At 59.7% G+C, this 23,947-nt stretch overlaps 10 protein-coding genes across 10 annotated transcripts; 7 read left to right on the top strand and 3 right to left on the bottom strand.

Moving 5' to 3' along the window:
• Positions 1-404: 404 nt before the first annotated feature.
• Positions 405-5,521, bottom strand: BDZ90DRAFT_166874 (hypothetical protein). Its single transcript, XM_025503653.1, has 2 exons — positions 4,663-5,521; positions 405-4,601 (listed from the first exon to the last, which is right to left on the bottom strand). Exons 1-2 carry the CDS (start codon positions 5,395-5,397, stop codon positions 591-593), a joined length of 4,746 nt encoding a protein of 1,581 aa, XP_025362205.1. The 5' UTR covers positions 5,398-5,521; the 3' UTR covers positions 405-590.
• BDZ90DRAFT_166873 (hypothetical protein) lies at positions 5,522-6,081 on the top strand. The gene has a single exon (XM_025503652.1). It carries the CDS (start codon positions 5,647-5,649, stop codon positions 5,935-5,937), a length of 291 nt encoding a protein of 96 aa, XP_025362206.1. The 5' UTR covers positions 5,522-5,646; the 3' UTR covers positions 5,938-6,081.
• Positions 6,082-6,208: 127 nt separating this feature from the next.
• On the bottom strand, positions 6,209-6,509 carry BDZ90DRAFT_232023 (hypothetical protein). The gene has a single exon (XM_025506093.1). It carries the CDS (start codon positions 6,403-6,405, stop codon positions 6,226-6,228), a length of 180 nt encoding a protein of 59 aa, XP_025362207.1. The 5' UTR covers positions 6,406-6,509; the 3' UTR covers positions 6,209-6,225.
• Positions 6,510-7,074: 565 nt separating this feature from the next.
• Positions 7,075-8,138, top strand: BDZ90DRAFT_232024 (hypothetical protein). The gene is made up of 3 exons (XM_025506094.1): positions 7,075-7,281; positions 7,611-7,920; positions 7,999-8,138. Exons 1-3 carry the CDS (start codon positions 7,104-7,106, stop codon positions 8,084-8,086), a joined length of 576 nt encoding a protein of 191 aa, XP_025362208.1. The 5' UTR covers positions 7,075-7,103; the 3' UTR covers positions 8,087-8,138.
• A 403-nt stretch (positions 8,139-8,541) lies between these two features.
• On the top strand, positions 8,542-9,995 carry BDZ90DRAFT_232026 (putative QRI8-E2 ubiquitin-conjugating enzyme). Its single transcript, XM_025506095.1, has 8 exons — positions 8,542-8,627; positions 8,694-8,791; positions 8,879-8,917; positions 8,993-9,055; positions 9,158-9,217; positions 9,315-9,365; positions 9,455-9,522; positions 9,621-9,995. The coding sequence occupies exons 1-8, from the start codon at positions 8,563-8,565 to the stop codon at positions 9,693-9,695; spliced, it is 519 nt and encodes a 172-aa protein (XP_025362209.1). The 5' UTR covers positions 8,542-8,562; the 3' UTR covers positions 9,696-9,995.
• A 138-nt stretch (positions 9,996-10,133) lies between these two features.
• On the bottom strand, positions 10,134-11,894 carry BDZ90DRAFT_219773 (SIR2-domain-containing protein; the record flags this gene model as incomplete). The annotated part of the gene is made up of 2 exons (XM_025504410.1): positions 10,134-11,288; positions 11,373-11,894. The coding sequence occupies 2 exons, from the start codon at positions 11,892-11,894 to the stop codon at positions 10,134-10,136; spliced, it is 1,677 nt and encodes a 558-aa protein (XP_025362210.1).
• A 578-nt stretch (positions 11,895-12,472) lies between these two features.
• BDZ90DRAFT_279390 (hypothetical protein) lies at positions 12,473-16,081 on the top strand. The gene is made up of 2 exons (XM_025509167.1): positions 12,473-13,022; positions 13,105-16,081. The coding sequence occupies exons 1-2, from the start codon at positions 12,768-12,770 to the stop codon at positions 15,955-15,957; spliced, it is 3,108 nt and encodes a 1,035-aa protein (XP_025362211.1). The 5' UTR covers positions 12,473-12,767; the 3' UTR covers positions 15,958-16,081.
• A 672-nt stretch (positions 16,082-16,753) lies between these two features.
• On the top strand, positions 16,754-18,942 carry BDZ90DRAFT_219934 (FAD/NAD(P)-binding domain-containing protein; the record flags this gene model as incomplete). Its single annotated transcript, XM_025504419.1, has 2 exons — positions 16,754-16,925; positions 17,003-18,942. 2 exons carry the CDS (start codon positions 16,754-16,756, stop codon positions 18,940-18,942), a joined length of 2,112 nt encoding a protein of 703 aa, XP_025362212.1.
• Positions 18,943-19,452: 510 nt separating this feature from the next.
• BDZ90DRAFT_220131 (MFS general substrate transporter) lies at positions 19,453-21,434 on the top strand (the record flags this gene model as incomplete). Its single annotated transcript, XM_025504422.1, has 6 exons — positions 19,453-19,991; positions 20,085-20,164; positions 20,233-20,869; positions 20,935-21,025; positions 21,113-21,130; positions 21,201-21,434. The coding sequence occupies 6 exons, from the start codon at positions 19,453-19,455 to the stop codon at positions 21,432-21,434; spliced, it is 1,599 nt and encodes a 532-aa protein (XP_025362213.1).
• A 174-nt stretch (positions 21,435-21,608) lies between these two features.
• BDZ90DRAFT_232032 (hypothetical protein) lies at positions 21,609-22,917 on the top strand. The gene is made up of 4 exons (XM_025506096.1): positions 21,609-21,926; positions 22,008-22,148; positions 22,219-22,281; positions 22,353-22,917. Exons 1-4 carry the CDS (start codon positions 21,784-21,786, stop codon positions 22,798-22,800), a joined length of 795 nt encoding a protein of 264 aa, XP_025362214.1. The 5' UTR covers positions 21,609-21,783; the 3' UTR covers positions 22,801-22,917.
• The last annotated feature ends 1,030 nt before the right edge of the window (positions 22,918-23,947 follow it).

Consider the following 23,947-nt stretch of genomic DNA (forward strand, 5'->3'; position numbering starts at 1 on the left):
GCCAAAGCAACACAAGCCACTCCGCCTCCTCAGTCACGCCTTGCTGGCGGGTCAACCCAGGCCTTTCCAACCCCCACTCCAACAGCACAACGTCACACTATCGCGATAAGCCAATCATCTTGGGTATTTCGTAGAAAAGATCAAAAGTGTTCGAACGACGACCACGACGATCAGGCGAGACATCAGAGGGCCCCGCCTTCTGCCTTTTTAGCCTTTTAGCCTACCCGACTACGAAGAAGGGGGATAGATGCTGCGACGAGGCACGAGAAGGGGAGAAACAAACAGAAAAACGGCACGAAAAGAAGGAGAGAGACAGTGCAAGGTCGAAGAGTGAATACGTACTTAAAGAATGTGGGTATGGTCAACGACGCAGAAGAGGCGGTGCGTTGCCAGGTTGGTTGGTTGGGTGGGTGAAGGAACGTAGGAGCGTTCTCTAGAGAAACGGGTGAGGTGGGGTGGCTGCTGCTGCATTAGATCGTCGTTCGTCATCCTTCCAATATCCACAGAGTCCATGGTAGCGTTTGCGTTTGCATCGTGACAAGCCAGCCGCGCCGGGCTGCTGCTGCTTCTGCTGCTGGCGGCTGAGCCGCCTAGAGCACATAGCTGGCGGGCACCACGCCCACGCGCCCATCCTCTGCTCGGGCAAGCCACCAATGCTCATCCGAGTCGTCCAAGATGGTGACCGACTCGCCCGCCCTGGCCCCGAGCTCTGACGGATGTGTAGCTTCGAAGGAGAAGCGCATGTGCGCCTCCACGCCCGCCTCATCGTCGTGCCCGCTACTCGTCGCCGCTGCACCTGCTGCCCCTGCGGCACCCGCTGCGCCGATGGCTCCAAGTGCTGGTGCTGCACCACCACGCTGTTCGGCGGACTCATCTGTGTAGTAGTCTGAACGGCCCGTCATGCCCTCGTGAGAAGAAGGGTCGGTAGTGTATCCTCCTTCAGTGGTGAGGGGAGCAGAGGTGTTACGTCCATGCCCCGACGAAGTAGCCGCCGCCGCCGCCCCCACGCCCGCGGCTCCCGCTCCCGCACCGGCACCTGCGCCCATCACATTCTCCGTCGCAGCATTGAGCGTCGCGAGCAGGCTGGAGGGTCGCTTCTTCTCGGTGCTGAGCATCTCGTCCGAAGGCGAGATCGGCACGTCCACCCCCCTGTTGGGCCTTCTACGCGCGAGGGCGACAAGGAGGCCGAGCAGCACGAGGAGGAAGACGACGCCCAGTCCGATGGCGATGGAGATCAGGATGACGAGACCGACAGCCAAGTGGTGCAGGTTGGGGAACTTAAGCACCTCCGTACTCCTGCTGAATGTTCGCACAATCCCTGGCGAGCCTGAGCTGCCCGTCGAGATGAGGAAGGGGGTCCAGCTCTGCCCGTCGAAGAAGGCGCTGCTCACATTCCCGTAGCTGCGCATCTTCAACGCTCCGCTGACTACGAGCAGGCGATTGTTCTCGAGGATGTTGTTGCTCTTGTGCGCCTTGTTGATGGGCACAAAGGTCAGCTGCGCGATCCCCGTGTCGGCCATCAGCTCCGCGGACTGCAGGTGCTGGTAGGAGGACCCGTCCCATTTGGCGAGGTAGGGCTCCGACCCGTCCGAGGTGCGGCCAGCGACAAAGATGGAAGCCATGTTCAGATCGTCGACACTTGCTGCCGTCGCGGGGCCGCGCGCCTGCGTGGGCGAGGTGCCGATATTGCCCAGTGACGTCCAGGAGTGCGAGTCGAAGTCGTACGCGGCGAGGGCCGTCTGCGTGTTGTTGAGATTGATCGCGCCCGCAACGATAAGGCTCGACGCCTTGCTGCCTGCATAGTCGATTGCGGAGACTTGGCCGTTAACACCCGGGCTGAGAGGTGACCAGGTTTGCGATGACGTGTCCCACGCGCAGACGTTCTCGCAGGGAAGCATGCCTGCATTGTTAAAGACGCCAGCTACGACGATCGTGGTCGTGTCCGGGCGGTGGGCGATGGCGTTGACGGTGAGGTTGCTACCCGTCTTGGCGGAGAGGGACTGGCCCGAGGTGAGCCAGCGGTTGTTGACCATGTCGAACGAAGCTAGACCGCCATCACCACCTGCGTACAGGATGTTGTTGTCGACAGCGAGAGCTCGGATCACCGTGGGCTTGTTGGCGTTGCCTCCCGTCGGCAGAGCGGGGAAAGCGTACAGTCGCTGAGCCTTGGGATCATAGACGGCCAAGTTCTGAATGCCAGCATTCGTCGTGAAGTTGCCGCCGATGATCGTCATGTAGCTGCCGTCGCTGCGTTGCCAGAAGGCGGAGGCCAGGACCTCAGCATCACCGTTGCTCTGGAGCGAGGTTGGCTGCATTGCGTCGGCACGATTCAAGGGGTTGCGAGTGGCCGTGGTGGCCAGAGTAGAGCCTGCTGCCGCTTTGGCTGCTGCTCGTCGGACAAAGGGTCGAATGAGGACGTCAGGAATGAAACGGCGCAGGAAGGTGCCCGACCTCTTCTCCTCCATGGGCGACGCGAGCTCACCGCCCACAACGGAGGCAAAGCGGCGAGAGACGGGCTCGGTGGGGACGCTTCGGCGGCTAGCTGTCTGCGAGGCGACGCCGGTGCTGGAAGCAGGTCGGCTGAAGGTGGCAGTGCTAGAGGCAGCTGCGCTGCTGTTGAGCACCGCGCTGGACGAGGCATTACCACTGGCAGCAGGAGCCGCGGCCGTGGCCGTCGTGGCTGCAGCGCTGCGAGGCTGGAAGGCGAAATTGAGGACTTGGATCTGCGGCGGCATCCCGTCCTTGGCTGGAGGCTCGATGCCCGCCACGCCGGACGCGGCATTCTGGCTCAGCCCTTCGATGGACCCCACCATCCACGCAGTGCCGTTGACAACGGTGACCGACGAGACCTGTCCCACCAGCAGCTCAGCCTCCGACACCCAGCTGTTCGTCGTCGTATTCCACACGCCGTACCCGCCCACCTGACGTGAGCCGCCCATGGTGGTGAAGTTGCCCGAGACTAGCAGCCCATCCTTGTCTAGCGCAGCCATGCTGGTCACTGGTCCATCTGGGCCGTTCGAGAGGGCCGCCCACACTTTGGCTACGGGGTCATAGCGCGCAATGTAGCGTGCCTCTGCTGAGCTGTCTCCGAGTCCAGTGAAGCTACCGCCCACAAAGAGGAAGTCGCCAATGGGTGTCAAGGCCGTGACTGTGCCGTTGACTCCACCGTTCGCCAGCCTCGTCATGTTGACGCCAGCTGTCGTGTTCTGCGTCACATTGTAGGCGACGATGTTACGGAATCCGACGCCAGCCGGACCGGTCGTAAAGTTGGCGGACGTAAAGTTACCGCCTACGAAAGTGAAATTCTTGAGCGTCGCGATCGACGAGACGTACTCGCTCTGGTTGCGCATCAGCCCTTGCTTGGCGAGAGTGACGCCGAAAGAGCTGAAGTCGGTGATGGTGTTGATGGGCAGATTGTCCGTCGCATTGACGTTCAGCGCCAACATCGGCGGGTCGAGGACGTCGTACTCGAACAGTCCGAAGCCCTCTGCGTGGTTCATCTGGTACGTCTCGTTGCTGTTGCGAAGCTCGAAGCGCACACGATCAGCCACGACGGTGAAGCTGTCGCCGGCAGGCGCTGGGGCGTCTCGTGGGATGGAGAGGACAAGGGATGGCATGAAGCGCTCGCTCGTTGCCTGGATGGGGCCCTCCCACACGAGGATATCGGTGTCATTCTGGACGTTCTGCGAGATGCGGTTCGAGGTGCCCGGGTTCGTCGAGTTATTGATCATAGTGACGACGACGTCCGTACGCTGGTCGCACTGCCCTGATCGCTGGCAGCCGGGGACGTGGAGGTAGGCCGAGTAGTTGCCCTGCACCGCAACGTCGACGTTGAAGGAGACGGTGGCATCGGCATGCGAGGCGATGTTGCTCTTGCTGTCAGTGAGGAGGAGCACGTTCTCCGGCACCCCGCCCCACTCTGTAGCCAGCGAGCTTTGGTACCAGTCTCCCTGGTTCGACGTTCCCGATCCAGTCCCATTGACGCCAATCTCGGGGGAGTTGCATGCTCCACGGTTGTAAGCATCGTAGGAGCGAGCCCATCCACCATCCGACAGAAGCTCGAGGATGTGGAAGCCAGCTCCGGCGCCGTACCACGTCTCTGCAGTCAGCTTGAAGCCACTCATCGTCTTGGTCCCATTGGGTGCATTGTTGGCTGGCAAGTCGGTGATGAGGAAGTCCTGGTATGGGACCGAGGGCTCGTGGAAGAGCTGACAGCTCGTGCAGGTGACGTTCTTCTTGGTGATTGGGTCGAGGTAGAGGAGCTCGAGCTTGACATTGTCCGGCAGCGAGGTGATGGAGAAATTCTGCGTGCCTCGGCCCTGGTAGAATGTATTGCCTAGACGGAAGGCTCGTCCGAAGACCTTTTGGTACATGCTGACTCGCAGCTCGCCTGCGACGTTGTCGGCGAAGAGGTAGGAGTTGCCGGGGCCATCAGCGCCGGCCGGGCAGAGAATCTGAGGAGCCATTGCGAAGTTGGCGTCTGCAGACGGCGGGCCACCTTCGAACAGACTCATGCCAAGGGAGATGGGCGCCCACTTGTCTGAGAGGGAAGTGGCCGACGTGTTGGTGCCAGAGAAAGAGCCGTTGACTCCGAGATTGCCCTGTTAAAGAGGCGGTGAGTCAGTACACATCATCAGCGCTGCCTGCCACTCGCGCACTCACGAAAGCCGTCTCAAATTCTCCTCCGAAGCGTACCGACGAGCCATTCACGCCCGGTACCATCGTCGTCACAGTGCCGTTGAGCCCACCGAAGTCGAGCGGCTGCCACGCCTTGGACGTGTAGTTCCACGCAGCCACATTGCCATGGAAGCGTGTCGCAGTGACATTGCGCACCGACGTCGGCGCGGTGAAGTTGCCTCCTGCAATCACCATGTCATCCCCGCAGTACAGCGACGTCACCACACCCTGAATGCCCCCGGCCAAGGGATCCCACACCTTTGTTCCCGGATCATACGAAGCGATGTTGCTCGCATTGATGCCCGCCATCTGCGTGAAGTTGCCTCCCACAAAGACGGTGCCGGGTGCTTTTGACCTGGCGCAGATGGCAGTGATACTACCGCCGGGCTGTGTAGCATTCAGCTGCGTGAGGGTGCCATTGCTCGAGCGCTCAATAATTGTCGACGCGCCAGGGTTGTACGAGTTGGCCGGATTCAGCGACGAGGCTGATTGTGACCAGACCTCGAGCCCTGAGAAGGCTCCCGCTACCCCTACTGCTCCCAGCGCATCAAAGTCGATGGAAGGGAAGCTGGACGAGGATGACGAGTCGGAGTCGGCTGCATTGGCTATTGGTGCAGCACCAAAGGCCGTGGCCAGGATGCTGAGTGTGGCTAGAGCATAGGAGCGCTTGCGTGATGAGTGCGAAGCGGCATTGCGAGGCCGCCGTGTCTTGGTGGCCATCGCAGTGAAAGCGGGCGCCACTGCTACGCAGAAGTTGAGTGGTGGGGTTGCGGTCAAGGAAGAGGAGAGGAGGATGGTCGATGCGGAGACTTGATGAGCAACACTCGTTGTTGCTCGATGTGGCGGCGCTGCGTTGGTGCTAGGCTGCCGTATTCAAAGAGGACGCGAAAGGACAGTGGGGCTCGTGCTGCGAGGGCAGGTGTAACGCCGAGGTGACAGACAAAGTTCGTCGTTGCACACCGTCTGCGGATGATGATGGCGGTAGTGGTATTGGCGGCGGCGGCGATTGCGGTGTTGTCCAGATTTACTGGAGGAGTGTGCGAAGGGAAACAGGGGTGCTGCTACGTTGGCCAGAGAAGCGCGCGAGATGTGTGTGTGTGTGTGTGTGTGTGTGTGGGCTCTCCTATAGAATCAAGGGGCCAAAATGGGGCAGGCCCTGGCGAAGAAGACGAGGGAGAAAGGGGGGGAAAGGGAATTAGGGTCGCGAGGGGGGGAAAGGGGGGGGGAATCGCCAAAGGGCAGCAGCGGCGATGGCGATGATGAGGAGGATAGGTTGGGTAGTGGTTGATCGATCGTCGAGGAACGGGAGATGAGTAGCGATTCGATTTGGTGGGCGCCTGCACTCAGCGGCTGGCTATTGGCGATGAGGCTGCGACGATGAGAGGGGGGGCCAGGGGAGAAAGGGGAAGCGCAGGCAGCGACGAGGAGAGACGCGAGGCTAGGCTGCAAAGGCAGGCAAGCACGCGGGCAGGCAGACAGGCAGGCGGGCAGCAGACGAGACGAGCAGCGGGCGCGGGTTGAGAGTGTTCTTCGTTGGATGAGAGGCAGCTAGCGGCGCGGACTGGCGGCAGGCGGGCTGGGCTGGCTTTGCTGAATGTACACCGGGCGGGCGTGTTTGGACGACGACGACGACGAGACAAAGCAAAGCAGCAGAAGCACGCCCAAGCCCGCGTACTCGCACCACGCGCTGCGCTTTAATCGACCCGACTCGACGCCGCTCAATGCCATGGCATGCCAACCATCTCCCCACTCCGATCGATGAAGAAGAAGAAGGGCGGGCAAAGAGAGCGAATGAGATGATGAGAACAGCGCCGATGAGATGTCACAACGCCTTGCCATCGCTTGCGCTCAATCTCACTATTTGCTCGCTGTCACCACGCCCACCACTCACCCCTCTATTCTAGGTATCCTGCTGACCGCCCCTTGCCCCCCTGAGTCTAACGCAGCATGCTCTCGCGCCTCGATGAAGCTTCTTGCCCTCAGTTCCCGTCTCGGAGGTACTACTAAGCCGTCTTACGGCGTGTCTCCCATTTAGATCTGTGGACCCAGCCAGCATGAGGCGGGCGTCAGTAGCCCAGCGAGCTAGCTGCACGCCGCCTTGTTCTTTGTGTTCTTCGAAAGAAGGGGCCAACGACGCGAGCGCGAGCGTAGGCGCGCGGGCGGGCTGAAAGGGGACGAGCGGGGAAAAGAGGGGGTGGGGGGGCTGCGAGAGAGTCGGAACGGCGAAAACAAGAATCGAGGTCGATCCAGGCGACCGTCACGTGGTTGGAGAGACTCGACTCGGCGAGGCCAGCCGATCCAGGCTCACGAACCTCCATCTCCGTCCGAGCCTCGACGTCGACGATACCACCGACCGACTGATCGCTCAATCGTTCCGTTTGTCATCACCGTTAGCACCTCTTCCATCCGACTAAGAGACGGCCATGATGGCGGCAAGACAGATGCGCGCTACCGCATCAACACTTAGAGCGACGGCTAAGGCTGGACCCAGCAGCAGGAGGTTGGCAGCACCGTCATCGCGCCGATCCTTCCACGCTTCGCCCGCCAGGAAGGACGCTGCGCATAGCAGCGGAGGGCATGGGAGCGAGGAGTACGCGCCTGAGAGTGAGTAGGCGTGAACACGACTAGGGACCAGCTCCGGAGCAGCGCTGCCACACTAATGGGAGGACGGCTGGTCGACTCCATGGACGAGGAGGACAGGGTCTGGCCGGGATATTGGACTTGACGAGGATCGACAGCAGCAGTTCAGAAAATTTGCTGCGGCTGCTGAGAGTCCTTTGAGAGTCTTCTCAGCATACTGGATGAGCGGCTATGCGTGGACGTGCTGCCTATATGCTCCTCTGCTGCCACGCTGCTCGTCCCCCTCCGGTCTCTAATACGTTGGCCTCCCTGACTGACACGTACTTTCGCTTCCCCCACCCGCTCTCGCGCAGCCTTCGCCACCCCCTTCTGGCGTAACATCTTCCTCTTCACCCTGGGCGGCTTCGGCCTGTACCGCTTCTCCCTCCTCGGCGCCGAAACGCACTCCACCCGTCAACCAGGAGGGGACGACCTTGAGCACGAAGAGGGCAACGACGACAAGCGTCCCTTCCTGACGCGCTACATTGAGAACTACACGACTAGCTCTGATACGTGGAAACAGAATCAGGAGAGGCACCTCGAGTTGTCAAAGCAGGCCGCTGAGAGGAAGCTCTTCTTGCAGGATGCGGAGATGGCGCCCGTTAGGAGGATGAGGTATATTCAGTGAGTTGGGTGGGAGATGCTGAAAGAGTAGGGGCATTGGGCCGCTGACCTGACACACTTTGTCATCCTCGTCTGCAGGACCTTCCAACAGGCGTCGCCCCATCTCAACAAGGTGGGCGACCAGGTCGACCTGTCCGACTTGGAGATTAGGAAGGCAAATGAGTAGAGGGGAGGTTCGGGTGCTGAGGCTCTAGTGGTGCAGAAGTGGACTAGAGAGACAGCGTCACAATGCAATACACTGAAAGTCATCGATTGCATGAGCCTTCTTCGTGGACGTCAGGGCGAAGAGCGGCTTGCGACCACCCTCCAGAGTGACTCAGCGACGAGCTGCTATCGCACGATCTCCTCCATCTCGACTGACTGTCAAAGAGTTGTGATCTTCTCCTCCTTTTTCACTTCATGCCTAGCTCTTTCTACCCCTCCAACCCTTGACTTGAGCTCGACGAGTGTTGCTTGCTTGCTAGGCGGCTCCTTGCCTGCCTGCCCGCCCGCCTGCCTCCCCACTCGGCTGCGCTTTGTGTTGATTGGGCCTGGCGCTGAGCGGAAGAGGGACTCGCAGCCAATCAAGTCATTCATCCTTCCACCTTTCCTTCTCATCCCTCCGGCCGCCTTACCAGCACTCCTCACACTAAGCCAAGCAGCATGTTCAACTCATCTCGATCAGGCAGCGCTGCGGCTACACGTCGGCTGACGCTAGAATACAAGCAGTGAGCTTCACCCAAGGTCCAAGAGTGGAAAAGAGGCTGACCAACACCTTGTCCAACTCGCCCCAGGTTGTCGGCCCCCGACTCCCTCTTCCCAGCATGTGGACCAATCGACGAGCGCGACCTTCTCCACTGGGAGGCTCTCGTTCCTGGTCCTGACGACAGTCGTGCGTGCCATGCTGCGCTGTGCTGCGCTACCTCACCATCTCGCGCTCACCCCTCCTCTCGCCCTTCCTGCCCGGCCACTCGCACAGCATTCGAAGGAGGAGTCTTCACTGCCAAGCTTACATTTCGTGAGTAGAACGACAGTACCGCTGCTCATGAGGAGCTGCATAGGCTGACCACGTTGCCCAACTCCGTACTCGCAGCCGCTAGCTACCCCCTCGAGCCCCCCGTCATGAAGTTCGACCCGCCCATCTTCCACCCGAATGGTGAGAACAATAGGCGAAGCAGCGCAGCACATACAAGGGAGAGGGGCCATGTGAAATCTGAGAGTTGACCAATTCGAGCCTCCGCTCTCACGCCTCCCGCAGTCTATCCCGACGGCACCGTCTGCATTAGCATCCTCCACGCTCCAGGTGATGACCCGAACAGTGAGTCGCTGCTCGCCTGTCTCGCAAGCTGCGTGCATTGAGAAAGGTGCGCTGACTCCCCTTCTCTCGCGCACTACCTCCTGCTCTCGGCGCACAGTGTACGAGTCGTCCTCGGAGAGATGGTCGCCCGTGCAGAGCATCGAGAAGAGTGGGTACTTCAGGCGTCACTAATTGATGAAGGGGCGACGAAGTATTCACATTACCCTCCCTCCCCTACACCGACCCCTCTTCACGCAGTCCTCCTCAGCGTCCTCAGCATGCTCGCCGAGCCCAACGTCGAATCCGGAGCCAACATTGATGCCTGCGTGAGTCTCCGCTCCACCAACCAATGACTTCAGCTTCGCAGCGTCATAAACCGCTGACGCCTCTCGATCTCTCTTCTCTCTCGCCCACGCACTTTCAGAAAATGTGGCGCGACGACCGCAAAGGCTACGAGGAGGTGGTGCGCAAGTCCGTTCGCGAGCAGCTCGGCTTGTAGTCGGACGAGTGGTGGCCTAAAATGATCTCACTATACCACAGCAGAGAAGCGCCAAGACTACTGTCCTGGCATCTCTTCATCTCAGCATCGCCCATCCCGCCCGTCCGTCGCCCTGCCTTCGTGCGAGCCCGAAAGGGGAGAGGGAGACGAGCTTCGAAGCACGTCTCTCAGATGGCGTCGACAACCTTCGAAGCTCGCCTTTTCACTGACTTCTTCTCTGACTCGATGTACTTCTACCCTTCTTCACATATACATCAGATCGCTCTCGCGTCCTCATTCGTGAAAGGTATCTACATTAAGGCGCCCTGCTGCTCGCTGACTGGCTGGCTGTAGGCTAGTAGTACATGGTGATGTTGATGGTGGTTGGGACGATGACGCCGCTTATGCGCCATCTTGGTTGTGTCACTCGCTAGAGTGCTGGTATCGTGTGTTATGCGTCTACTGTCGTCGTGCTCGCTTTGCCTCTCGGCTTTCAGATTGGCCCCTCTCGCCATCGACGGCGATAACAGCATGCTCGGCATCATCATCGCCGTCTCGCTGCTGACGTCTCTCCGCAGCCTCTGAGTCGCCTTTGCGGGCCTCTTGATCCTCCTTGCCCTGCTCTGCAGCGACGTCTTCATGCCCCTCCTCCTCCTCCTCCCTCTCCTCCTCCTCTTCAGCCTGACTCTCCTCCATCGATTCCAGCGCTGTAACATCAGCACCGGGAAAGAGCCAGATATGGCTATCCTTCCATCGCTTTGGCTCGATAGCGTCGAGGTCGATTTCCTCTGCAGCATCGCTCGAGGGCATTGAAGTGAGAGGGGAGGACGATGTAGGACCAAGACCAGGACCAGGCGAACCGCTGTGCCCTTGAGCCGTCTTCGCCTCTTGTGCTTTCGCCGTCCCTGCCTCGATCGGGTTCCAACCCAATCTCCTCTCCAGCCACCTCACTATCAGATCCGCCTCGCCCAACAGCATGAGGTCTACTCCAATGTGCAGCACTGGCGTGCGATTGATCAGCACCACGGGTACGTCATGGGGCAAATGCCCGACGACAGAGGAGACGGGAGCGACTTGCAGCGACGTGCCCATTACCAGGAGGAGGGATGCTCGTGACCGATCAGAGGCCAGATGACGATCGAAGTCCGAGCTGAGCTTTTCCCCAAAGAAAGTGATGTCCGGCTTGAGAATACCCGTGCGCTTCCCATCGTCGTGCTCTTCCTCGTCAGAGTATGAGGAGCTGGAACGCCGCCCATTCTTGTGCTTTTTCGCCTTCTTGTGCGCCTGCGTCTGCTGCTGTGAGCTGGACCTCTTCTCACATTCCGGGCAAGTGGGTACCCTCCTCTCCATGATGTCCCGCTCAATCTTGCGCCCTTCACACTTGAATGCGCACGTCACGCAGGAAGCCGTTGCGAAGCTGCCGTGGCATGCTAGTACTCTCGTAATGCCGGCGAGGGACTCGAGCGTGTCGATGTTCTGTGTGTAGTTTCGCAGGAGGAGACGGCGCGTTTCGAGGAGACGGATGAATTTGTGGGAAGGGGATGGAGTGAAGTTGGATGGGTAGATTTCTGCTGCGAACGAGTAGAAGAGGGAGGGGCTGTACAGGAAGAGTTCCTAGCGGGCGAGGGGAGGGGGAAAGGGGAGGAACGTTCAGAGGGGAACTAGTCTTGTGCACGGAGTGGCTGCACGCCTGCTCACCTTGTCAAACATATCCTGAGGGTCATCTAGATCGTACTGCCCGGACTCTTGAAGTCTAGCATATATGCCGTCTTTTGATCTGAAGTCGGGGATCCCACACGAGGTCGAGATGCCCGCGCCTGAGAGGACGATGATCGACTCGGGCGGAGCGGTACGGAGGAGCTGTAAAGCGTCATCGACGGTGTTGTACTGCGGTAGCTTGGATCTCCGTTGCAGCAGTCGATCAAGTGCGGCCTTGAGGATACCGAGGTGAACGCTCCTCGGCGTGTGAGCGGTGTCGCGCAGGCTCTTGGGAATGAGGATGCCTAGGGCTACTAGGAAGTGGAGAATGGAGAAGTCTCGCCGTTCACTACCGTCCTCATCGATGGCGTGCGTCTTGAGGAAAGCCGTAAGTCCCTGCTGCTTGAGCTCCTTGACGAGTTGCTCAACCGTGTTCTCGGGAAAGAGGGCATTGGCGCGTGTGACGAGAGCTTCGAGCTCAGGCTCGTCTTCGTCCTCTTCCTCTGCTTGGTCCTCTAGCATTTCCAGTCCTTCGGAGTCCAGGTCATCGAAGTCGATGCTATCCGTAGCAGCGGCGGCTGAGATGATGTCAATGCTGCTGCCCGCGGTACCATGGCCGTCATGTGGCCTGACTATGTGTGATGCTACCTCGTCGTCGAGTTGCGAGTGTTGGCTCTGCACCGCCTTCTTCTTCTCCTTCTCCTCGCCCTCCTGGCTACCGCCTCCTTCTGATGCCATGAATGACGATGCTAAAGGGCGATGACGTCTGGGTGCTTCCTGGGAAACGATCTAATGGGCTTGAAAATGGCAAACGTCAAGGAGCAGCAGCTTGCGCGAGCAAGCAGATGCTCGTCCTCGTCTTGCTTTTGCCGCTGCTCCCCGTTCTGCGTCTGCGTCTGCGTCTGGTGCCTCCACCACGCCCGCACGAGTGCACATCGGCCTCGTCCTCCGCCGCCGCCGCCGCCTGGCTGCGCCCACGGGCTGATCTTTTCCAGGTGAATTCTCGCCCTCTGCAGCAGCCCAAGTTGGCCCCTCGTTAGACGTGAGCGGGGAAAGAAATGCAGAGTGGACCCAAGGTCATCCATCCAGTCATTCATCGGACGAAGTCAACGCGGACGACAATCGATTTTCTGGCCGCGAGCGCGACAATCGCGCAGCAAGAGACCCTTGGCCATCTCACCTCATCTCATCTCATCTCATCAACCCTCCGTTTGTTTTATCCTATCATCCATCTCACTTGCGCCCTCCTCCTCGTGTTGTCTCGCCTCGTCCTGAAAACGTCCCGGTCTCAGATGGACAACATTGCGTCACATCACACCATCTCCCTCTCCTGCTACTAGATCTTCCTCCACCAGAGAAGACAAGCCGCCGCTGCCATTGTCGACTACGACGACAATGATGCAGCAGCAGGCTGGAAGATCGTCAGGGCCCTTTACTGGGCATGGCCACCAGTACCAGCATCAGCATCAGCATCAACAACAGCCGCGATACGGAGAGACGTCTATCAGTGGTGCAGGAGCCTATCAGGGCAGCTCGGCCAAGTCATCGCCTGATCATTCGCGAGGAGGCGACGATTCCCTCGATGAGCCTGGCAAGAAGCGACAGAGAATACAGCAGGCGTGCAAGAGCTGCGGACTCAAGCGTGTCAAGGTGAGCAAGGCTGACACCAAGAGTGGAAACATCTCGTGGAATCCAGACTGACACGCTTCTCTCCTCCTCCCCACGCCCGCAGTGCGACGGGCAACTACCCTGCATCACCTGCGTCCGTACCGGAGAGCACTGCGAATATGGCCAACCAAAGAAGCGTGGACCACCGAAGGGCTCCACAAGAGGTCCCAACAAGAATGCCAATTCCAGGCAAAGGCCAGAGGATGGAACGACTGGGCACGATATCGCAGCGCCGCCGCCGCCTTCTATGTCGTCGAACAATCCCAACTCGCCGCGATCGAGAACCACAACTGGCGGCTCGAGCATGCAGCATGCTGGCCCACCGCCTCCGCCGCTTCCCTTTGGATTCCCCTCCAACCAACCACAGCCACACTCGTACCCACCATTCGCAGCCCAGCCTCCGCAGCCTCCGCAGCAAGATCTACGCAGCAACATGAATGCAGCAGGCCCCTTCCCAGTCCACAATCCCAACGCATACCCACCTTCATACCCGCCCCTTCAGCAGTACGGCAATGGCTATCCACCGCCCTCACCGCGTCAGCTGCTCCCTCCGGCTCCTCCGCCCCCGCCTCTGCTGCCAATGCCGCCCGTGCCGCCCCAACAACAGCAAGGCGCCTCCTCGCCTTTCCCTCCCCCGCCATCTGCAGCCAGACATATGCCAAGCGGGTCGCTACCCCCCGTCGACCTGCAGAGAGGGTCCTTCATGGCTATTCCGGACGTCTCTGGTGGTCCAACACGGCCGCGTTTCCGTGGTGGGACGTCGGGGATACTTGACTTTGGGCGACAGCGCTCGCACAACATCCTCGACTCGCCTTCGGGTCTCGACTCCGGTGGGCCCTACTCCGGCTCGACATCGCCTTCCTCCTTTGCGCTGAGCGTCCGACCAGGCATGGCAGGAAGCGGCGCCGGCGGCGGCGAGCAACCTCCTCGCGGCATCATTTCGCGAACGGCATCTCACGCACGCGCTCTCAGTCGTAGACCGTCAGAAGCAATCGCCCAATCACTTCTCGACAAGAATAGCGAGTCGACCCGCCTGCTCCGCTATCCTGAAGTGCCAGACGCCGTCGAAGCGACCATCTGGTCCATCTGGTGGCAGATCATCTCCTGTCACTGGCCGCTACTCCTTCGCGAGTCATTACCCCTCTTCAATGGCCAGCCACGCGTTGACAAGGAGCGCCATCCGCTCCTCTACAACGCTGCAATGGCCCTCGCCTCCAAGATTTGGGACGCCGAACGCGATGGCCCACTTCCATCCATCCCGGACGATGCAGGCGGCCTGCTGACAGTCGAGAAGCTCACGGACCTCTATGCGCTGCGCACGCGACATTGGCTGTTGCGCGCGGACAACGAGTCTACGGTGGAAGCTGCCCAAGCAATGGTGCTCATGTCGCTACGAGAGAACGGCGATGGTCGATCAAGCAGCAGTGCTCAATACGCCATGTCCGCCTGTCGCGTCGCCCTCGACATAGGCCTTCATCGTGACCTACGTTCGCGCGGCCTCCCCGCCGATGAGTGGCAAGCGCGTCTGCGCCTCTGGTGGTGCATCTACATCCTCGACAAGACCAACTCGGCCATGCTTGGTCGTCCCTGCGTGCTGCGCTTCGCAGAGTCGGACGCGCCCTTCTTCGACGTCGACGGGCCAGAGGAATTTGTACCCTGGATCTCGGCCTCCAACTCGCCCGCAGCGCAATGCCTCTCTGGTCAGCCCGGTCGCTGTCTTTCCCATCTCCTGGCAGGCAGCACCCTCGCGACGGTCTGCGAGGAGATCTTCGCACAGTACAACGTCGTCCGACCAGGGTACGAACGCGGTGCTGGCCTTCTGTCAGGGCAGGGGCAACAGCAGGCCGCATCGTGGGAAGTCACCCTCGCAGCCCTCCACGCCCGCCTTGAAGAATGGCAACGCTCCCTCCCCTCTCATCTGCGCGTGGTAGGGGATCGCCCAGTCTTCCAGCACGTCCTAGTCCAGCAGATGTGGTTCCACGCCATCCGCGTCCTCGCCTACAGGCCACACATGCTCAAGCAACCTTCCCCCAAGTCAGGGCTGCCCAACCCGCACGGCGCTTGCACGGAGAGTGCGAGTGAGATTGCGCGCTTGATCTCGTTGTACAAGTCGCAGCACGGTTTCAAGAAGTTGAGCACCACGATCATCTATTGCGTCTTTACTGCTGCGACTATCCTATTGGGGAATACGACGAGTAAGGAGGTGGAGCAGGCTCAGGCTGCTAAGATGCGGTTGAAGGAGCTGATTGATCATCTCGGGGTGATGAGCGGGACGTGGACTAGTGCGAGGCTGCAGTTGACTATTTTGAGGCACTTGGGGGAGTGTCTGGAGGCGGATCTGCAGGGCACGGGGCTGGAGAGGGTGAGCGAGGGGCAGCAGCACCAGCAGCAGCAGCAGCAACATCAGGCGATGTCTCAAGAGCAGGCTGGTAGCGGTGGTATGCCTGGCGGCATCATGTCTGCCATGGACTTTAGCAGCGGGGTAGGAGGCAGCGGGAGCAGCAACAACAACATCGACGGCTTCGCAGCATCAACGACAAACAACCCAAACATACCCAATTACCTCCCATCTGTCGACCAGAATGCCGTTGGTGGCGGTCCGCTCAACAGTGGTCCGGGACCCTTCATCAACGGCGGCGCTGGGCCCACAGACCTTTCCTCCGTATCCCTCCTGGCCGACATAGCCAACGACGTCAGTGCGGCGCGTTCCGTCCTTCCCGAGCAGCAGCTCTTCGAGATCAACGACGCCAACTATTGGTCTCAGATGCCGCTGAGCTCGGAGAATGGCGAAGCGTGGGCCATGTTCACGCAGCGCTACCTGGACTCCTTGAATTCAGCTACGACGGCTGCTGCGAGTGCTGGAGCGGTCGTTGGCGGGGGAAGAGGGGTGCAGCAGCAGGGCCAGCCCCAGAGGTGACACCGCTGGGAGGAGAAGTGACTCAAGAAGATATAGACCCATCAACACAAGCTCATGTATCCTCTATTTTGTAGCTCGCACTTTGCACAACGATGCGCACGATGAAAGATTTCTTCGCAGCAGCACCAGCAGTCGGCTGGCGGCGGCGTCGCGGTCCCCCCTCGTGCTCGCAATTTCGGTCCCTCGACTGTCGTTCTGGCCGCCCAAACCCAATCAGATAGGCGGCCCTTGACTGCCTTGTGCCGTGGGTGGCGCGCGGGCGACGGTCCCTCCGCCCGGTTGAGCCTCAGTTGCCACTGACAGGCGTGGCGTGGATCGGGGCGGGGCGGACAAAGGGCTTGAAAGTGGTGGCCGCCAAGCCTGGAAGTCAAACAGGGCAGGGCAGAGCAGGCCGAGGCTGAGGTTAGGCTCGCCCTCTCTCTCTCTCTCTCTCATTGGCATCCGCCCCACACCTTCGTTCATTCTTTGAACCTCGTTTCATCCTCATCAGGCAGCAAAGGTACACACACACACTCATTCGACACATCGTCATTCGATACCGTCATAGCCTCACTCCTATCATCTAGCCCAGCGCAACAGCATCTGCTCGCCGGCAACCATTGCGTCGCCACTCCTGCTGCGATCGCGGCTGACGACCGCCGCTGCTGCATTCGGTCTTGGCCCCACCTCCTCCTCGCTCCCCAAGATGGCCTCCCACCTCGACGTAGGTGAAGGGAGCAGTCGAGGTGTCACAGCAGCTGCTGCCTCTGCTAGCATCTCTCTGGGCGGCAGGAGGAAGAAGTCGTCTTCCACGACGATGTCGCCTCCCCGCCAGCCACGCGACTATCATGGCGTCGAGAACTCCTCCACCAAGAACGTCGTTGTCCTCGGGGGAAGCTACGGCGGTATGCATGCCGCTTCAGTCCTCGCACAGAAGCTTCCACCATCACATCGCGTTATCCTTATCGAGAGGAATAGCCACTTTAATCGTGAGTTCGCTGCAAAACCCTTCAGGGCTCTCGCTCAATGTATGTATGCTCACTCATCCCCTCTCCTGCCATTGCAGACCTCTACGTCTTCCCGCGCTTCTCTGTTCTGCAAGGACACGAACACAAAGCCTTTATCCCTTATTCGTCCATCTTTGGTTCAGCGCCAAAGCGTCGTCGTCGTGAGGATAAGGCGAGGGGCACAGCGCCACCACCACAACCCCCGGCGAGCTCTGCTCCTCGCAGCGGGGGAAGCGTGCTAGAGATGGGTTCAGGGAGTGGAGATGCTCTTGCCCCACAAGCGGAGGCTCCCTCATCGTCTTCATCATCTCTGTCTCGCGGGAGAGGAAGCGGCTCATCGAGCTCAGACGACGAGAATCGCAGTAGCCGTAGCAACAGCAGTCGTGGCGGGGACTCCCTCTTCGACCACGATACGGTCAACAGCGATGTCACAACAGGCTCTGCTCCTTCCTCCTCGGGCGACCACTCATCGGCACGTGATCCGGCTCACGACGCTGGGAACAAGGCGATGGAGCAGGGCATCCTCGAGGACGCGCAGGTGTTGGCGCATGACGAGGAGAAGATGGGTAGGCCGGAAATCAGGGTTGAGCGGCTGGGAGAGGATGTCAAGGAGGGCTTGACCCTAAGCGAACAAGCGCCAGCAGAGGATGGAGCAGCTTCCTCCGCGGACGGCGGCTTTGAGGACGCAGAGCCGCACGTCGTGCTTCAGGCTACGGTCACCAGCATCACCGACTCTCACGTCATCGTTACTCCTACCTCGCCTTCCTCCGGCCAAGGCTCAGAAGGATCGCAATCTCGTCGCAATCTCTGGAGCATCGACTCCCTTTCCATCCCTTACACTCACCTCATCTACGCGCTCGGCTCGCACCTGCCTGATCCGCTGCGCACCACGTCGGCCTCGCGCACGAAGAAGGAAGGTGTCTCGTGGATGCGTCATACGCAAGAGCAGATACGAGATGCACAGCGTGTCGTGCTGGTTGGAGGCGGGGCGCTGGGAGTCGAATATGCGACGGACATCAAGAGCGTATACCCGGAGAAGGACGTGACGCTCATCCACTCACGGCAGAGATTGCTCCCCAACTTCGACGAGCGCATTCACGAAGTGGCCAAGGCACGACTCGAAGAGCTCGGCGTCAAGCTCGTCCTTGGCGAACGACTCGCCCTCACCGAAGGTTGTCCTAAAGGCTCCACAACTGCCCCTCTGGCCGAGGACGAGGTCGACGGTGACGTACACCCGATCCGCCAGCCGAGCGACGCCCACCACCAAGGCTGGAAACGTGTCCGTACAACTGGCGGACGTGAGTTGCTTTGCGACCTCCTAATGCTCTGCACCGGTCAACAGCCAAACAGCTCCCTCCTCGCCTCCTTGTCCCCCACTTCCGTCGATCCGCACACACGCCTCATCCGAGTCCATCGAACACTTCAGGTCGCCCTTCCTCCTCCCGATCAGGCCGCTCCGGGTCCATTCGACGCTACACCACCTTGTGGAGATTGCGACTGTTTCCTGGACAAGAAGGCTGCAGGTGGCGACTTGGATGAGAGGCAGGAAGGACACCTCGATGAGCATGGGATGGAGGGGGAGGAGAGGCCGGCAGAGAAATTGGGCCGTATCCCCAATGTGTACGCCATTGGCGACGTGGCTGATGCCTTTGGGTCTTTGAATGCCGGCTACCAAGCATGGGGCATGGCGGACGTAGCTGCGGAGAACATCATTCGGGACATAGGCGTGCGGGGCGCCAGCGTCAACCCCGAGGACAGCGCACCGTCGTCGCCCAGCACGGCGATCACTCCCGCCGAGCTAGTCCATTTCTCTCCTGCGCCCAATATGCTCAAGCTCTCCCTCGGCTTGGGGCAGATGGTCTTCCAAGGCGGACCGGTCAAGGGCGAAGACGGCGTCGAGAGACCAGAGGTCAGCGTTAAGGATGATCCGGCCGATTTGGGAGTCGAAGGCGTGTGGACTTTCATGGCTAACATGAGTGTGGAGGACTTGTATCTTTAGCCGAGACGATGATGCGCATCGTGTTGAGGCGACTGAACTCGCAATGTGTGTTCATTCATCCAAATCGTCACGTCAATGCATTTCTGCTTGCGCCAGGCTTGTCATGTGGTATTGAGGAGGGAACCTTGAGTCATATTCGGACGCGCCTTCGGACATTTCTGGGTCTTCTCTCCCAGTTGCCGTGATGGCCGACGTGCCGGATAGGCGGCTCGAGTGGCGGCGGACCGACGCCAGTCATGTGCCGATTTCTCACCTTCAATATGCAACTGGCGCTTAGCTCCGTGCCTCGCGTTGTAGGAGTGACACCCGTCTACCTCAATTTATCTTCGTCTCTCTTCCATCTCATCCATCTCTACTGCAGAGAAGGCGCGCAAATTGCCCTTCCTTACCGCTGATCAGCACGGTATAGCGGCCACAATGAGCTCGTCAGCCGCAGGGGCTAGTCTGCGCCCACAAGACGAGAGACATCGCCGCTCCTCAGCCCCTTCACCTTCTACAGCGCCGGGTAGCATGACGGAGGTTGAGCACGGAGCGAAAGGTGGACAGGAGGACAATGGCCCATCTTTAGCCAAGCGGCTCGAGGAGGGCCGCAGCACTGGTTCAGGAAATAGGTCGAGGGCCGGCAGCCCGTCTTCATCCTCACAAGACGTACCCTCGACATCATCCCCACCGACGCCGCCGTCCCAATCATCAGAGAAACAACCCCGCCAAGACCCGAATCTAGTCGACTGGCATGGATCTGACGATCCGGAGAATCCCAAGAACTGGTCTCCAGCGAAAAAGTGGCTCACCATGGTAATTATCTCTACCTGCTCCTTCTGCGTCACTCTCAACTCGAGTATCGTCACCTCTACTTTCGACTACATCTCTACCGACTTCGGCATATCGAGGGAAGTGGCCATCTTGGGATTGAGCCTGTTCGTCGCCGGTTTGGGTCTGGGACCGTTGCTATTGGGACCGGCGAGTGAGGTGTTCGGCAGGAAGCCCATCTACATTGTGGCCCTGACGAGCTTTTGGCTCTTTCAATTTCCGGTGGCGTTTGCGAACAAGTGAGTGAGAGTGAAGGCACCCGCGCTATCGTATTGACGCCCCTTCATTACTGACTGGAGCACACCTTTCATGTGCACGACTCTCGCCCGCAGCGCGCCCGTCTTCATGATCTTCCGCTTCCTCTGCGGCCTGACGGGATCCGCCTTTCTCTCCGTCAGTGGTGGAACAGTAGGTGAGTCTGACCACGCTTTGCGACCCTCTGGTCACTTTCCTGATCCATCTGTCATCTTGTCACGTCAGCGGACCTCTATTCTCCCAACGACCTCTTCACACCCATGTGCTTCTACTCCGCCTCGCCCTTCCTGGGGCCCTCTTTCGGGCCCCTGATCGGCAACTTCATCAGCACCTACACGCGCTGGAACTGGTGCTTCTGGACCACCATTATATGGACCTTCTGTCAGCTGTTGGCAGTCGCCTTCCTCTCACCGGAGACGTACGCGCCCAAGCTGCTCACGCTACGAGCGCGCAAGTTGAGGAAAGAAACGGGCAATGAGAAGCTGTACAGCCAACAGGAGCAGGCTGTCAAGGACATGGACTTCAAGCGGCAAATGGTCATGTTTATCACGAGGGTACCCATGCTACTCGCCTTGGAGCCTATGCTTCTGCTCCTCTGCATCTGGTCGGCGTTACTCCTAGGGATCCTGTACCTCCTCTTCGAGGCCTTCCCCATCGTCTTTGAGCAGCAGCATGGCTTCACGGCACCGCAGACTGGTCTAGCATTCCTGGGGCAGAGCGTTGGCATTGTCTTTGCTTATATGACCATTCCATATTGGTCCAAGGTGTATCGTCGCGCCGCGGCGAGGAATGGCGGGCAGGCCCCTCCTGAGGCAAGGTTGCCGATGTGCATGGTGGGATCCTTCCTGACTCCAGTTGGTTTGTGAGTGTGCAGAGGCTCGATCGACGGGACGAGTGCTAGTGCTGACTCGGCTATGCTCTTGACAGGTTCATCTTTGCCTTCACAAGCTACTCGCATGTTCACTGGATCGCGCCCATCATCGCGCTTGTCCCGTTTGGCGCTGGCGTGCTGTTCATCGTAAGCAGGACAATCTTTTCCCCCTCTGAAGACGACAAATCGCTGACTCTTGCTTGTGCTCCGCTTTTTATGTTCCTCTTCCTGCAGTATACCGGCGTCTTCACGGTGAGTCTCGGTTCACCGGAGCTCTCACAAGGGCCTGCTGACCTTGTTTCCTCCGTTCCTCCTTCGACAGTACACCACAACTGCTTGGTTGCCCGTAGCGGCGAGCGCAATGAGTGCCAACTCGCTCCTTCGCAGTGCCTGGGCAGGCGCATTCCCCTTGTTCGCCACGCAGATGTACAACGGCCTAGGCACCGTAGGGGCATCCGCGCTGTTGGCTGGAGTCAATGTCTTGATGATCCCGATACCTTTTGTCCTGTATCGCTATGGGCCGGCCATCAGGGCCAGGTCCAAGTACACGCTGTAGACTACCGAGATAGAGACGCAATGAAAAGCGTGCAATGGTGTCGCAATCCTTGGCCCAGAGCTTCCTTTCTCTGGCCCCCACTCATCCCTTTTGAGGGTGGCTTGTGCGTCGTCGTCTGGCTTGGTCTCAGATGCAACAACGGGCCGGCGATTGCTCCGCCCCTAGGCTGTTTCATGTCTTGATGACAAGCTAGCCTGGTCCCGATTCTCCGCTCCTCCTCCTATCTTACCTTACTGCCACCCAGCATCAACATCAGGACTCGTCGTCTTGGCTGCCACTTCAGCAACAGCATCGTCCCCTCCCCTCCAAGCGTCTTGCTCCCTCCCCGCGCGCACCCTAGCATCGTCGAATGGCTCCTCCCTCGTCATCCTCCACTGCCAAGTCGGCTGCACTCGATGAGCATTGCTACTACTGCTTTGAGGTGATCAATGCCTCACTCAAGCGAACAGGAAGCGATCTTGTTGTGCCCTTCGAGGATCAAGGAAGCGAGTAGTGAGTGCTGCCGCCACCGCCCGCCCCAAACACCGCTAACCAATGACCTCCTCCCACCGTCGCCGCCCTCTGCTACGGCAGTCCCCTCTTCATCACTTGGAACATCTATCCATCTTCAACATTGGGCAAGCTCGTCAAGAGTACTCCAAGATTGCGAGGCTGTATTGGGTGCTTTGAGCCTCTTCCCATCGTCGAAGGCCTAGCAGACTATGCCAAGACTAGGTGCGCAGGCGCGATGTATCGTCCACGCCAGAGCTTCTGCTGATGAGGGTCTTTTCATGTTCATTCGCAGCGCGTTCAAGGATCGCCGCTTCTCGCCCATCACGGAGTCGGAGCTGCCTCGACTAGAGTGCGGGTGAGCAATGCGAGTCGCCTGCTTGCCCTCGTCATCGACGCTGACCTGGCTGTATGCACCCTCTGCCGCAGAGTCTCCCTCCTCACCGACTTCGAGGAATGCCAGGACTACCTCGACTGGGAGGTCGGCACACACGGCATCTACATCCACCTGCCCAACCCTCAACTAGCATCGCAGACCGACGGAGGCCTGGGTCTGGCAAACGACGGCACTCCTTCCTCCTCGTCTGCCTCCTCCTCAGGCTCCTCAACGCCCGCAGCTTCTGCTCCTCGCAAATGGCTCAGGAGCAGCGGCTCAGAGCGACCCTTCCTCACAGCCACCTATCTGCCCGATGTCATGCCTGCTCAAGGGTGGACCAAGGTAGAGGCAATCGACTCTGCGATTCGCAAGGCAGGGTGGGATGGTAGGATCACAGAGTCGACTAGGAAGAGCCTAAGGGTCAGGCGATACCAGAGCGCCAAGTGTACCAGGACGTACGATGAATGGATGGAATGGCGCAGCGGCGCCGAGCGGGCATAGGCGTGGGCGTAGGCGTGAAGCAGCAAGCAGCTATGTATGATCCGTCACTCATCACTCCGTTTGCAGTCTCTTCTTCCTCTTCACACGATGACACGAATAGAACACACATTCTCCTCTCTCTACACCGCATGGCTAGGGGTCGCTTGATCTCTCACTCTGTTTCTCTTCATGACGCCCTCGCTCTTGATGGACCCGTAGCGAGGCGTGACCCTGGCCCCTCCTGCAACATTGTATGCAGGGTGGCTGGATTGGCGATGAGGGACGGGCGCACGATGCTGGCTGCCCCTCTTCTCCTCTCTCCGCCACTGTCATCGACGATGATGCTGACCGCGACTTCAATGCCCGTGATGGATGGATGCCCTTGCTTGCTTCTACTATTGCCTCGACGGCTTTTCGTAGTGATTAGTGACCAGTGACCGTTTCGCCGCCCAACACCATTGGCTCGCCGACGTCTCGAATCATTTTGTGAGCTTGGTGAGCCTGCTCTTCTCTCTCTCCTGAGCCCTCTCGCTTCGTCGCGCGGCCTTCACCCGCTGCTAAGCTGTTCAGCCCACTGACTGCCTGCCGCCGCCGCCGCCCCGCCCGCTTGAATCTCTTAGCCAGCCGTACGCCCGCGCCCCTGCGCCAATGTGCCTTCCTCTGGACTGCTCTGCTCGCCCGCGCCCCGCCTTGAAATCCGTCCAGCGGCGAGCGCGAGTTGCGACTGAGTGACAGGGAGTGAGAGCGAGAGCGAGAGTGGGGTGCCTGACGACGCTCAGAGTCGTGCCGCACGCTCATCGCATCGATCGTTGCTCTCGTCCATCGTATTGTCCATCAGAGAGGCAGCTGCGCTTCTTCCTTCTCCTCCTTTCCCGACATCCCACGACTGCCGACCGCGACGACGGCCAATCAACAGCAAGAGAAACCTTATCATCGCCGCCACCACTACCACCCGTCGTCGCTCCAATCGAATCCCCAACCCCGCTCGGCCTTGGCTCTCCATCCCGGCATCCCTCTCTTCGTGCTGCTCCGCTACCCGGCTGAGCCGCCATCTGTCGCCGCTTTGCATCCCCTTTGCCCGCCTCCCTCCCACTCCCCTCCTTTTCAGCAAGCAGCCGCTCTTCCGCCGCATTGTCACAGTAGCATCTCCACGTTACTCCATCTTCGG

The sequence above is a fragment of the Jaminaea rosea genome (assembly GCF_003144245.1).
Source record: "Jaminaea rosea strain MCA 5214 unplaced genomic scaffold BDZ90scaffold_6, whole genome shotgun sequence".
Classification (NCBI taxonomy): Eukaryota; Fungi; Basidiomycota; class Exobasidiomycetes; order Microstromatales; genus Jaminaea; species Jaminaea rosea.

Coding starts and splice junctions, on each gene's coding strand:
- BDZ90DRAFT_166874 (XM_025503653.1), bottom strand. CDS start 5,397: ATGGCCACCAAGACACGGCGGCCTCGCAATGCCGCTTCGCACTCATCA. Junction 4,602..4,662: donor GAGAATTTGAGACGGCTTTC/GTGAGTGCGCGA, acceptor CCTCTTTAACAG/GGCAATCTCGGAGTCAACGG.
- BDZ90DRAFT_166873 (XM_025503652.1), top strand. CDS start 5,647: ATGATGATGGCGGTAGTGGTATTGGCGGCGGCGGCGATTGCGGTGTTG.
- BDZ90DRAFT_232023 (XM_025506093.1), bottom strand. CDS start 6,405: ATGGCATTGAGCGGCGTCGAGTCGGGTCGATTAAAGCGCAGCGCGTGG.
- BDZ90DRAFT_232024 (XM_025506094.1), top strand. CDS start 7,104: ATGGCGGCAAGACAGATGCGCGCTACCGCATCAACACTTAGAGCGACG. Junction 7,282..7,610: donor CGAGGAGTACGCGCCTGAGA/GTGAGTAGGCGT, acceptor GCTCTCGCGCAG/CCTTCGCCACCCCCTTCTGG. Junction 7,921..7,998: donor AGGAGGATGAGGTATATTCA/GTGAGTTGGGTG, acceptor CCTCGTCTGCAG/GACCTTCCAACAGGCGTCGC.
- BDZ90DRAFT_232026 (XM_025506095.1), top strand. CDS start 8,563: ATGTTCAACTCATCTCGATCAGGCAGCGCTGCGGCTACACGTCGGCTG. Junction 8,628..8,693: donor CTGACGCTAGAATACAAGCA/GTGAGCTTCACC, acceptor AACTCGCCCCAG/GTTGTCGGCCCCCGACTCCC. Junction 9,218..9,314: donor TCCAGGTGATGACCCGAACA/GTGAGTCGCTGC, acceptor CTCGGCGCACAG/TGTACGAGTCGTCCTCGGAG.
- BDZ90DRAFT_279390 (XM_025509167.1), top strand. CDS start 12,768: ATGATGCAGCAGCAGGCTGGAAGATCGTCAGGGCCCTTTACTGGGCAT. Junction 13,023..13,104: donor GCGGACTCAAGCGTGTCAAG/GTGAGCAAGGCT, acceptor CCACGCCCGCAG/TGCGACGGGCAACTACCCTG.
- BDZ90DRAFT_232032 (XM_025506096.1), top strand. CDS start 21,784: ATGGCTCCTCCCTCGTCATCCTCCACTGCCAAGTCGGCTGCACTCGAT. Junction 22,149..22,218: donor GCAGACTATGCCAAGACTAG/GTGCGCAGGCGC, acceptor GTTCATTCGCAG/CGCGTTCAAGGATCGCCGCT. Junction 22,282..22,352: donor CTGCCTCGACTAGAGTGCGG/GTGAGCAATGCG, acceptor CCTCTGCCGCAG/AGTCTCCCTCCTCACCGACT.